General features: G+C 44.2%; 2 protein-coding genes across 3 annotated transcripts; one reads left to right on the plus strand and one right to left on the minus strand.

The window, feature by feature from the left end:
- Nucleotides 1-631: 631 nt before the first annotated feature.
- LOC112053326 (replication factor C subunit 2) lies at nucleotides 632-4,178 on the plus strand. The gene is made up of 5 exons (XM_024092718.2): nucleotides 632-1,573; nucleotides 1,810-2,031; nucleotides 2,393-2,548; nucleotides 3,305-3,385; nucleotides 3,713-4,178. The coding sequence occupies exons 1-5, from the start codon at nucleotides 1,202-1,204 to the stop codon at nucleotides 3,920-3,922; spliced, it is 1,041 nt and encodes a 346-aa protein (XP_023948486.1). The 5' UTR covers nucleotides 632-1,201; the 3' UTR covers nucleotides 3,923-4,178.
- A 246-nt stretch (nucleotides 4,179-4,424) lies between these two features.
- Nucleotides 4,425-11,042, minus strand: LOC112053327 (glucosamine-6-phosphate isomerase). Of its 2 annotated transcripts, XM_024092719.2 has the most exons (6): nucleotides 10,775-11,040; nucleotides 6,902-7,151; nucleotides 6,192-6,505; nucleotides 5,849-6,076; nucleotides 5,389-5,481; nucleotides 4,425-4,656 (listed from the first exon to the last, which is right to left on the minus strand). In XM_024092719.2, exons 2-5 carry the CDS (start codon nucleotides 7,125-7,127, stop codon nucleotides 5,413-5,415), a joined length of 837 nt encoding a protein of 278 aa, XP_023948487.2. In that variant the 5' UTR covers nucleotides 7,128-7,151; nucleotides 10,775-11,040; the 3' UTR covers nucleotides 4,425-4,656; nucleotides 5,389-5,412. The 2 variants fall into 2 exon arrangements, with proteins under 2 accessions (XP_023948487.2, XP_023948488.2); XM_024092720.2 differs by lacking the exon at nucleotides 5,389-5,481 and having other exon boundaries at nucleotides 10,775-11,042.
- Nucleotides 11,043-12,618: the final 1,576 nt, after the last annotated feature.

Genomic DNA, 12,618 nt, shown 5'->3' on the forward strand with positions numbered 1-12,618 from the left:
GGCGCCCGGTATGAGAAAAATCCGAGGGGTAAAACCAACTGAACTAACGAAAAAGTGTCACGTTTTTGGTGCGCACCTTTAGTGCGCAACTTTCTAATTTAGCTGTGAGTGTATTGAGACGTACATAGGGTATGCTGTATAGGCGACTATACCTATATACTATATGTTATTGGGCTTGTTTGTTTAATGATTATATCATTGTAAGAGTAAAATATATAATGTGAAGTATATTATAAAGTCTATTAGTTATTTTACAATTCTATACATTTAGTCTTCTTTAACATAAGTATTACTAAAGCCCTACTCGATGTGCACTGTTTACCAACAAAAAAAAGTGTGTATGTTAAAAAAAACAAAAAGTTAGCTCGAAGCACGTCTCAATACTCGCGCCTTATAAGTGAAAGATGCGCAACCGAGGTGCAGCAGGCCGCGGCGTGCGCATCCGCCTACAGCGTGCACATGGGTGCGATGTGCAAGTTGTTGGCGGCACAGCGCACGGTGAAAGGTGCGCAGAATAGGTTGCGCACAAAAAACGTAACGCATGTCATTTCATAACTTATTGGAGTTTACTCCTTAACAATCGATTTTTCATTTATACGCCTCGGTACGTTTTTTGTGGGCAACCTATTCTGCGCACCTTTCACCGTACGTAGCCGCCATAGCGTGCACATGCCTAGCGCGTCCGCACGCACGTGCACGCTGTTGGCGGGCGCGCACGCAGCGCTGCACCTCGGTTGCGCACCTTTCACTTTTCAGGCGTTGCTATTGAAAAGAGTAAACTCCATTCGTGCGACGGAGCTGACACACTTTTTTTACACTATTTAACTACTTATACAAAAAGATATTTTTACGGAGCTTTTTATTAGGCGAACACGATTAAAACTAAAACTTTAAACTCGTTAATACTTTGACAGAAAAGTAACGTGGAGGCATGTCCATAAGTAATTAGTCTGAGAATTAGACTTCATGTGTTCATGTTGTCAACTTGTCAAGTCAAACTCAAGTTTCCGTTTTTATCTGTGGACATAGCATCTTCATCTTCATTTGTGGTCTGTGATCTTCATTCGTTCGTTCGTTTCGTTTAGAATATCGCGCCTCTTTTGTGTTTATTGTTTTTCTCAAATGTCAATCCCAGTTTTAAATTTTAATACCAGTAGTTTAGACTGTTTTATTATATTTTTTTGTTTAAATTTCCATAATTATGAGTGACGACGATGTCACCATCATGGAAGTGGACGAACCGGAGCCCAAACCCGCGGCGAGCAAGCCGGCGGCGGCGCCGAGCCGCGCGTCGACGTTGCCGTGGATAGAGAAGTACCGGCCGCAGACGTTCGCCGACATCGTGGGCAACGAGGACACGGTGTCGCGGCTGGCGGTGTTCGCGCGCGCGGGCAACGCGCCCAACATCATCATCGCGGGCCCGCCCGGCGTGGGCAAGACCACCACGGTGCTGTGCCTGGCGCGCGCGCTGCTGGGCGCGGCCTTCCGCGACGCCGTGCTCGAGCTCAACGCGTCCAACGACCGCGGCATCGACGTCGTGCGCAACAAAATCAAGATGTTCGCACAGCAGAAGGTAAGCACTCAGCAACTCGCTCGCTCCAATCGTTCGTCAGTGATCTCGCAGTCGTAGCAGTAGTGGTGCTAATGAGGCGTGGACAGTGAACATGTATTCGCAACATCTATTCTTAGGGGATAGTTAGATACTAAAATTACCTTCCCAAATTTCATGTTTAGGTATAATAAGGGATTTTTGATGATTTGTAGTGTTTTTATTTGAATTTTTCACTGATATCCTCAAAATAATTGCAGGTAACGTTGCCAGCAGGCCGGCACAAGATCGTGATCCTGGACGAGGCGGACAGCATGACGGACGGCGCGCAGCAAGCCCTGCGCCGCACCATGGAGCTGTACTCCAGCACCACGCGGTTTGCGCTGGCCGCCAACAACAGCGAGAAGATCATCGAGCCCATCCAGTCGCGCTGCGCCGTGCTGCGCTACACCAAGCTCTCTGATGCGCAGATACTGGCCAAGGTGACTTGCAGCATACTAAACCAGAAAACCCAAACGCAATGTGAAATGCATGTCATTTACTAAACTTATATAAATTTTGTTTTGTTCTTTTAAAAAAATGCAAAAAAAAGCCTCAATAGCTCAACGGTAAGAGTGGTCAGACTAATCACTGAGGGGTGATGGTTCGATCCCCACCCCATTGGTCTATTGTCATGCCCACTCCTAGCACAGTCTTTTCTGACTAATTGGAGGGAATAGGAATATTGGTCATATTTTTTTTGAAATTTAAGAAAAATGTTTGACAATATATGACAGACTTGTTTCCCTACTGATGAGATGAGAGTTGCTTCACTTCTCTCACCTCTCACTGGTACTGTTGCAGGTTATAGAAGTGTGTGAGAAGGAGCAGCTGTCGTACACGGAGGAGGGCGCCAACGCCGTAGTGTTCACGGCGCAGGGCGACCTGCGCGCGGCGCTCAACAACCTGCAGTCCACTGCGCAGGGCTTCCGCCACATCAGCCCTGACAATGTGTTCAAGGTACCGACACGCTAATCACTAGAAATAGTCTTACATTCCTTACATCAGCACTTTGTTTAAGCATTCTTCACTAAAATATTGATTCTTTCAAAACCAAAACAATGAAAAGTGCAGCTCCTGCTGACCTTCAGTAATCAAAAAGGTACAGTTTATGGCTCATGTCACTGGACCACTTTAGTCAAATATTACTTTCTAACTTTCTTTTCATTTATTCTTTAGGTAGTTAAATTAGTTAGCTTAAGATTAGTTGTTTTAGATAGTGTAAATAGTTATAAATGAAGAAGAATAAATAAACAGAAGAGTATTCTTTACTAGTTAGCCCTTAACTACCATTTCTCCTGATTGTAAGTGATCATGATGATGATGTAACTCCCTGATGCTGAGATGAGCTGTCCATTGGTAAAAGAATTTTTGAAATTGGCCCAGCAGTTTTGAGTTAATACATTACAAAAATACAAATCTTTATAATTTATTACAAATGTAGAAGATTTTGTCACTATACTCTTCAATTCAAATCAAAACCCATGTATTTCACATAGGCTTGGTTTTGAACAAGTACTTTTGAAATGTCTTTTTTGACTATTTGTAAAGACTCTACCACCTGACCGGAAGGCAGGTTCTGCCACTCTTGACTTGAACTCTTGTATAGTTGTGGGTCATCTTAAGAGTGGTCAGTTATGATCCATTGCCATTCCTTCCGTACTGTAGTTCTCCTCGAACATTGAGCCTTCTCAAAAATTCAAATTATGATATCAGGTGTGCGACGAGCCGCACCCGCTGCTGGTGCGCGGCATGCTGGAGGCCTGCGCGCGCCGCGACCTGCCCGCCGCGCACAAGGTACTGCGGCCTCGTGCCGCCTGCCCTGGCTTACTTTGTACAATAATACCTACCAAAACCTCACAGTTTCACTGGGTACTTCCCATTCCTGAGTTAGTTCCTAACTCAGTAATTATTGAGTTTATTTGTCACATACAAAAATACAAATGTATCCACTTTATAATATTACTGTAGATTAATAAAACTAGCAGATGTCACTATTGTTTAACAGAGTGTCACTTCAAAGTTCATACAAAGAATACCTACATAGTGCCGCCCGGTGCCGGCAATGCTGCTCGCCACTGAATGAGTTTAAAAGATGTAAATTAGTGGATTGAATACACGCAGGTGATGGCGAAGCTGGTGCGGCTGGGCTACGCGGCCGAGGACATCATCAGCAACGTGTTCCGCGTGTGCAAGACGCTGGACGCGCCCGACGACCTGCGCCTCGCCTTCGTGCGCGAGGTCGGGCTCGCGCACGTGCGCGCCGCCGACGGGCTCGGCTCGCCGCTGCAGCTGGCGGCGCTGCTGGCGCGCATGTGCCGCGCCGCGCCCTGACGAGCCGCTTCAGTGTGGATGTGTGCATGTACTGCGCTACGTAGTGAGCTGACAGTTTAGTGATTGTGTGATAAGATACTTACTGTGTGATGTCACGAACCATGACAAAAGTGGGAACAATTAAATCAACTGTATTTCTTGAGTGAGACTCAATAAAGATTGTTAACTAATTTGCTGTAATCGAAAAATATTTAATATTTTTGAAAACATATTGTTAAGTTTCTCTCAGTTGTAATATATTTTTCTTGCATGAAAACAGCTACTTTATTGCAAAATAACTCCACATTCTTCCCCTCTCTCTCACCACCACCTGCCAGGTTGCCGTTGACACCTCTTGACACTATAGCAGAGTGTTACGACAACAATAATACATCTATTCTGTAATTCGTTTTCATAAACGTGTTAGATCGTTGATCTTACACTTTGACAAAAGAGTAACATGTAGCAAGTGAGGTCTACAATATCTAATCAAGGAGGGTAGAACATTAATAAAACCAAGCACTCGTAACATATTCTTATATTCAATTTAATGATAAAATATAATTTTACAATTGTTATATAAAAGTAAAAATAATCTTATAATTACATGAAGTGTAGATAAGTTGGACGACGTAGTGTAGTGTGTAGCAGGCGTGCGGCGAGCAGCAGGAGCGATGCGCGGGCGCCGGGGGGCGTCAGGCGGGGTCGCTCTGTCGCGTGTCCGCGATCATCTTGTTGTGCTCGCCCATCAGACTCTGTAACGTGGCGGGCTCGCTTCAATATCTCCAATGTCATTATAGTTCAGTTCAATAGAGGACAGTTCAATTCAGTTTTTTACAATTCCCGCGAATCCATGGATTTTTCCGGGAAATGTAGACTTATTATGGTGCTTATTAACCTCCTCAATCTTCCAGTGAAATTCCTATTAAAATAGGTTCAGCCGTTCCAAAGATTAGCCTGGATAAACACACAGATAAAAAGATCTTGTTTGTGTTTGGTGTCATGTAAAAAGCTAAAAACTATAAGCACTTGAGAAACCGCTTATTTTGTAAGCACAGATAGAGGTATTGAGAGTAAATATGATTCGGACAATACAACACTGCTGCTTGGCATAGACATATCACAATAAGTATTAGCTTATTTATTTATTTATTGAAATGTTTCACAATAGGGTGAGGATTCGAATATTTAAAACGAAATGGCGCTAAAAATAATAATAATTATTGTGAAGTTAAGATAATATTACATATTTTCTTCGTGTATATATAAGTGTGTAAAATTTAAGTTGTATGATTTTTTATATTGACAGAGAAATAATACGAGTATGTATTTCCCTGGTTAACCATTTGTTTTACTTTAAAATGAAATACAAGGAGAATACAAGTAACTGCGTAACGTTGCGCCGGCGTTGTCCCATGTGCGGGCGGCGCCCTCTGTGTGCCAGTTGATGCACATGGCCACGGGAAGAGGGAGACAGCGAGAGTTACCGTGCGCGTGCGAGCGAGGCGGCGTCAGTGCAGCACGAGCGCCTCGCCGGCGGGCGCGCCCTCGATCATCTTCTGGTGCTCGTCGCTCAGCGCCTGCCGCGCAACACACGCCAGCTCAGACACACACAAGCGACACACAGCTCTGTCCGTACACTAATCAGATATGGACCTGACACGAACATCTGACGCGTTTATTAGAACCGTCTCTATGGAATTTATATTACATCGTTGTAATCGTTTTTGTCGTGAAAATGCTGTTGGATTTGAGTGCGATACAAGTTCATAGCTAATTAGTCTATGGCTTTATCAGATATTGCCGTTCTATTTAAGGACGACAGCCAGGCATCTATAATCAAAGCAAAAAACAATTCAACAAAAGGAACTCAAGCCAAAGCCCGTCACCTACCGTAGCGCCGCCTGGAAGCCGTGCATGCGGGGCGGGAGGGAGGGGGGTCAGTACCTTGAAGTACTTGACGGTCTTGACGCGCAGCTCCTGCGTGGCGTCCTCGTCGCACACGAACAGCGTCTGCGCGTGCTGCTGGAAGGCGGACACGGTCCACATGTGGTTGACGCCCTCCTCCACCGCCTTGGCCAGCGCCAGCGCCTTGTGCGCGCCCGTGATCAGGATCATGACCTCGCGCGCGTCCATCACCGTGCCCACGCCCACCGTGAGCGCCTGCCGCGGCACCTGCCCACGACCGATGCAGTTATCACTATCAGATTACATGTTACTGACAATGATGCAGGGATCTGGTCAGAGTTTGTCTGACGATGGCCCCGGCGGACAATAAATCCTAGCGAACCTTGGAGATGTCGTTGCCGAAGAAGCGCTTGTTGGCCTCGAGCGTGTCGTAGGCCAGCGTCTTGACGCGCGTGCGCGAGACCAACGACGAGCCCGGCTCGTTGAAGGCGATGTGGCCGTCGGGCCCGATGCCGCCCACGAACAGGCGCACGCCGCCGGCCTGCGCGATGAGCCGCTCGAAGCGCGTGCACTCCAGCACCAGGTCGGGCGCGTTGCCGTCCAGCACGTGCGCCTGCGCCGGGTCGATGTCGATGTGCTTGAAGAACTCGTTCCACATGTAGTAGTGGTACGACTCGGGGTGGTCGCGCGGCAGACCTGCGGTTCACAGCATGGGTTACTTGCTATTGGGAAACAAAATCAACAAAGGAAATTAAATTATGAAAATTTAATTTTACTATTATATAATAATTAATTATGGCTTTTATTACCCACACGAGTTTCGCAACTCACATAGGTACGGAAGTCCAGAAAGAGACGGAGACGGAGAGGCAAACGGTCACTGTTGATATCAGACTGCAGCAATGACCTACGCTAGTGTAATAGATATTTGCCTAATGCCCAAAGTCGATTCTAAACCCCTTTAAATCCCATAGCAGCGCCATTCTTATAATACGATGGTGTACATACTTATCTAAGCCTTGAAGTCACGCCTATCTGTCTTTATCTAACACCATAGTACAGACAGAGAGACAACAGCGACGTGCCACTCACCGACGTACTCGTCCATGTTGAAGGTGGTGACGTACTGGAAGGACAGGCGGCCCTCCTTGTGGAACTGTATGAGGCGGCGGTACATGCCCAGCGGCGTGCCGCCCGTGGGCAGGCCCAGCACGAAGCGGCGCCCGGGGCCCGGCGCGAACTGTGTGATGCGCTGCAGCACGAAGCGCGCCGCCCAGTCCGCCACCACGTCCGCGTCCTCCAGGATGATGAGCCGCATGCTGCGCGCGGGGCAGGCCGCACCCTGGGTAACAGGTATATCTGTACATATAGGTATTTACTATCTATATCAAAGCGGAAGGTCTTCTTCTCCGTGATTCGTAAACCTCATGTGTGAGAGGTCGTTACACCTCCATCACGACCAACTTTGTTCTTAGGATCTTATGCCATCTTGTTCTATCTCCGGCTATTTGGAGAGCATCGTAGACGGTGGACTCCAGTGTAGAGCACACCTGGTCAGAGCAACGATCGAACAGTTCGATTTATTACGTACTAGCGGACGCCCGCGACTTCGTCCGCGTGAAAGTCGTTGTAAACTTTCAACTACCCCTATCCTACCCTACCCTACCTCTACCCTACCCTACCACTACCCTACCCCTACCCTACACTACCCCTACCCTACACTACCCCTACCCAACCCCTACTCTACCCCTACCCTACCCCTACCCTACTGATTAAGGCTGCACTTCTTTATTTATTCCTCCCACCGCGAGTCGCGACGAGCGCTGCAACCGTTACACAAAAATAATCCTTAAAGTCCTTAAAGCATGAATTAGTATTCACGCGCGATGGCTTAGCGTATTTCATGTATAACTTTGATGTTTCTTTACCGATTTTTATGATTATTTTTTTATTGAATATTAACTTATACTTATAATGTTAACTTTCTTATTAGGGATGAGTGATGAGTGTTATAAACATAAGGGTAGACAAATATAATCAGAAAGCTCCGAACTGCTAAGCTATCGGGAGTTACACGTGTTATTGTGAGTCAACCATAAAAGATAGACATATATATGCTGTTGTGTTTTTATAGATAATTTTAAGGAGAACATTTCCGTCATACATGATTTCTATGTAGCTTTAACCATTAAGGCTGTACACGCGACGTAAGCTTAAAAAATTGAGTAACTTCTCCCGTTTTCTCAACATTTCTCTTCACTGCTCTGCTCCTATTGATCGTAGCGTAATGAAAAGTATACTATAACCTGCCCAGGAGTATGTTGAATAATTGTACCAAGTTTCGTTAAAATCCGTCGAGTAGTTTTTGTTTCTATAAAGAACATACAGACAGACAGACAAAAATTTTACTGATTGCATTTTTGGCATCAGTATCGATCACTAATCACCCCCTGATAGTTATTTTGGAAATATATTTCATGTACAGAATTGACCTCTCTACAGATTTATTATAAGTATAGATGTTAAAGATTACCTAATACGTATATTCCAAAATATACCCCTGTGCTTAGAGCGCGGTCTGACAGACTTAAGTAAGTACAGCTTCTATAACCTGACAATGTTGTTGTGGCCAGGCTCTCAGACACGGTTACGTATTGTTTGGCCAACAAACAACAGAAGGCACTGATAAGTGCAGCAATAAAGTATTTCTTAACCGCAACCAATAAGTATAAATAAATAATATCGCAGATAAGATGTCGTCGCCCCACAGCGCGCTCTGGGCTGCGCTACTGGGCGGGTCGTGCGGTCACGTCGATGCTACGCCTCGCTCGACAGGAGGTTAGCTTGTTCGAATGCGAATGTCGAGATCGTGGATTCGATTCTCCAAATGGATAAAAAAAAAGACTCAAATGTAACAAATTTTGTTATGTGTCAAATGTCGCAAGATAATACTATTTAATAATAACCTCCTGCTCGAAGATGATAATTACGGTGTAGTCGACGATGAGTGCATTACTGCCTCGTTGGTTTCGGATCACGAGGTGTGTTCAAGTCCTGGGTCAGTCTATGACTATTGAGTTTACTTTTAAAGTAATTGTCAGGACGAACATACCTCCTTGTGTCTAAGAGCACGGCAAGCCGTCGGTCCGACATTATCATTACAGATTCAAACATTACCTTGAGCTCGCCAACCCACATTGGAGCACACCCAACAATGTGACTGCAGCCCGACACGACCGGTGAGACACCAGGCGTCGAGCCGGCGGCTTTACGTGCTCTCCGGGGCACGGGGGTGTAACATCGCCGACTTCCCAACAACAGGTTGCCATTAAGATTTTTGTTGTAATAATAATCCCAGCAACATATTTTGTGTTGTCCTGATCCGGGATTTGAACACTGGAGTTGATTTGCTTGCTTGAACGCGCTAATCTCAGGAACTACTGGTCCGCTTTGAAAAATTCTTTCAGTGTTAGATAGCCCATTTATCGGGGAAGGTTATAGGCTATATATTATTCTCATATTCTTACGGGAACGGGGACCACGCGGGTGAAACCGCGCGGCGTCATTATCAACCCATATCATCGGCTGACTGCTCAGCTCGAGTATCCTTTCAGAATGAGAGGGGTCGGGCCAATAGTCCACCACGCTGGCCCAATGCGGATTGGCAGACTTCACACACCAGAGAATTACGAAAATTCTCTAGTGTGTAGGTTTCCTCACGGTGTTTTCCTTCACCGTTTTAACACGTAATATTTAATTTCTTAAAATGCACATAACCGAAAAGTTGGAGGTACATGCCCCGGACCGGATTCGAACCTATGCCCTCCGAATAGAAGTCAGAGGTCATATCCACTAGGCTACCATGGCGTCAGTATTATGATAATGATGAAGTCTGGATTACATTAACGCGAGTCGATAGTGGCCGTTGTGGAACTGGAACCTGTAGGTAGGTACATGACTAGCTGCTACTCGTAGCACCTATGTATCGTACTATGACGCTGCGACGGCGGGCGATCACACCGATAACTCGCCAGTCTGGTTTTCTTTTATCCTTTACAAATCTACCTACTTTTTTATTGTTATCATTATAAAAGCTATCTTTGTTTACTAGAGGCTGCATGGTCACACCCTACTCGTACCTAATCACCCGAATGTTATAAAGATCATAGACGCCGTAGCCGAATACGAGTACCTATATAGGTTCATAATATTCGTTGTATGTATAATATTATAATCTACATACCAAGTAGTACCTACCTAAAAAGAGCCGTGATAGCCCAGTGGATCTAACCTCTGCCTCCGATTCCGGAGGGTGTGGGTTCGAATCCAGTCCGGGGCATGCACCTCCAACTTTTCAGTTGTGTGCATTTTAAGAAATTAAATATCACGTATCTCAAACGGTGAAGGAAAACATTGAGAGGAAACCTGCATACCAGAAAATTTTCTCAATTCTCTGTGTGTGTCAAGTCTGCCATTCCGCATTGGTCCAGCGTGGTGGACTATTAGCCTAACCCCTCTCATTCTGAAAGGATACTCGAGCTCAGCAGTGAGCAGAGATTGATATTGATGATGATGACCTACCTAGGTTAGGCATAATATAAGTCGTTGACTTGTTAATTTGTTATTTATTTACTAAAGTTCGTTTCATGTAGGATGGTGCGGGTGACAGTTCGTTTCACTCTTGAAAGTTTGCCGCGATTTACGATAATAGTAGGTAGGTATGTAGGTATTATGAACGTCACACAGGCGACTGTCACTGTACCTTGCTATCTGAAAAACTTTACTTAATTAATATTCAAATTAATTATCTTATACCAGTAGGTAGGTACCTAGCCTGTATACAATAATTGGAATAGTAATTAAGTAGTAAATAACAAATTGAAAACGAAATGTAAGTCTTAGTTCGAAAAAATACGAAAAACAATCAATATTTTGACAAGTCAATAAACTTTAGAGGTCACTAACCTTTAAAAATTCCGCAGCGCGTCGTTAGCGCGAGGTTCCCGGCTCTGCGCCGCTGGTATGTTATTCCTTATTATTACTTATCAGTGTTAGCACACTAGCCCGGCGTCTGTGTTGTGTGAGCACTGTTAACCGACAGTGTTAAACTTGTAACCAAACAAAACACGATCGGCGGAGGAACTATCGTGACTAAATGACAGTTGACAGCGCGACGTGAGCGTACAAAGTAATAGCGCGTCGCCTCGAAAGCAAACGCGGCTCGCGAATGACGTTGCGTTGACATTCGCCGCGACCGCGACGTCGACCTCGTCTGACAGCTCGCAGCGCCATCAGTGACTTGTGGCAGCTTGTGGCTTGTAGCACAGTAAAATATATACAAGCTTGTAGTGTTCAAGTAGAGTGCGTGCAAGATAAGTCTGCACGCGACCGGTGGCGGCGCGGTGGTGACTTTACCGCGATCTCTTTTACACCCGCCTAGAGATAGATAGAGATAGACGACATGATTTTTTGGAAGGTTGACCACGCGCAAACTTATCGTGCGTGCACTTTAATCGTAAATCAGAATCAGACGAACGAACTGTAAGGTAGTACTCAAGTATATAGCATGTCTCACGAACGCTGGAAACTGAAACAGTAGCAGTCAATGAATGATGAAATTACAAGGAAAACTGTTTAACAACTAAATAGCAATTATTGCTATTTCAAGAGTAATAGTCGACCGACTTAAAACACTTATGTAATTGAAAATTGCATACTAATTCCGTTGTTAATTAAAAAGATCAAGTTGTCAGTAAGATAACTCAGACTCTGTTAAAACTAGAAAGATGAAATTTAGTATAGATATATCAATTACGTCCATTATTATGATAAAAAGAAAATCATTTTGGAATCCTTCTTTACATGCGAAGTAAGGATGAATAGAGATGATGACAGTTTTTTAAATTGTATATAAATTAAGAGTACGCTAATAGTAAAGCAATTTTGTAAAAGGGGCAGGGTATCTGCGATCATTACTTTCGGAGGTATAGGGATTTAAAGGGTCATATTTGCGGCGCTGCCGTGGATCCCTGAAAAACGCCCCATACAAAATAGCACGAACTAATGACGTCGTAGGTAATGTAATGATCGTTAGATTTGTATGTGCGTTCAAACAAAATTACTAATATCTTTGTTATTTGTGCGTTTATGTTCATAGTTAATTTATTAAAAAATGTCACATTTAATGTAAAGAAGCTAAAACTGTATGAATTTTCAGTTAATTACGATAAAACGAATTTAATAGATTTTGTAATTTTATAATCTTATTTATTTTGCAAATATCCAGACGATCTTTGTTTTTTATGTATAAATTAGTTAACATTGATCTTTTTTACCCCAATGTGTCATAAAAATCAATATATTCAAACCTAGTCATCATCCCCATTGTTTATCGTCAATACCATGGTGTGGAATATCGTTATCGGTATTTTTGTATATTATATGCTGACATAAGTTGGATTAATCTACGGAACCCTACACTGGGCGTGGCCCGACACGCACTTGGCCGGTTTTCACCCGCGTATAGACATTCTAATCGATAATGGTCCTAATCGTTACCTATATGAAGTGTATATTCGTACATAGATATAAAATACGAACAGTAGGTACCTACCTACGTACCTCTACCTGCAGACAGGCCGGACTCAACTAGGAGTTGGTATGTTGGATAGTTTTCGCTATCTCTTTAGATTGTAGTACCCACTCCTAGCAAAAGCTGGCCCTGCCCTGCCCTGTTCAATCTATTAAAGCCGATATTCCTTTGATCACCATTTGTTTCGTCAGTGAAGTTTGCTATATTGAATTGGCAT

The sequence above is a fragment of the Bicyclus anynana genome, chromosome 23 (assembly GCF_947172395.1).
Source record: "Bicyclus anynana chromosome 23, ilBicAnyn1.1, whole genome shotgun sequence".
In the NCBI taxonomy this organism is placed as follows: domain Eukaryota; kingdom Metazoa; phylum Arthropoda; class Insecta; order Lepidoptera; family Nymphalidae; genus Bicyclus; species Bicyclus anynana.

Bases quoted from the DNA above. Each gene is read 5' to 3' on its own strand.
- LOC112053326 (XM_024092718.2), top strand. From the start codon at position 1,202: ATGAGTGACGACGATGTCACCATCATGGAAGTGGACGAACCGGAGCCC. The intron at 1,574-1,809 runs GTAAGCACTCAG...AAATAATTGCAG, and splicing joins AGATGTTCGCACAGCAGAAG to GTAACGTTGCCAGCAGGCCG. The intron at 2,032-2,392 runs GTGACTTGCAGC...GTACTGTTGCAG, and splicing joins ATGCGCAGATACTGGCCAAG to GTTATAGAAGTGTGTGAGAA.
- LOC112053327 (XM_024092719.2), bottom strand. From the start codon at position 7,127: ATGCGGCTCATCATCCTGGAGGACGCGGACGTGGTGGCGGACTGGGCG. The intron at 6,506-6,901 runs GTGAGTGGCACG...TGTGAACCGCAG, and splicing joins CAACATGGACGAGTACGTCG to GTCTGCCGCGCGACCACCCC. The intron at 6,077-6,191 runs GTTCGCTAGGAT...GGTCGTGGGCAG, and splicing joins TCGGCAACGACATCTCCAAG to GTGCCGCGGCAGGCGCTCAC.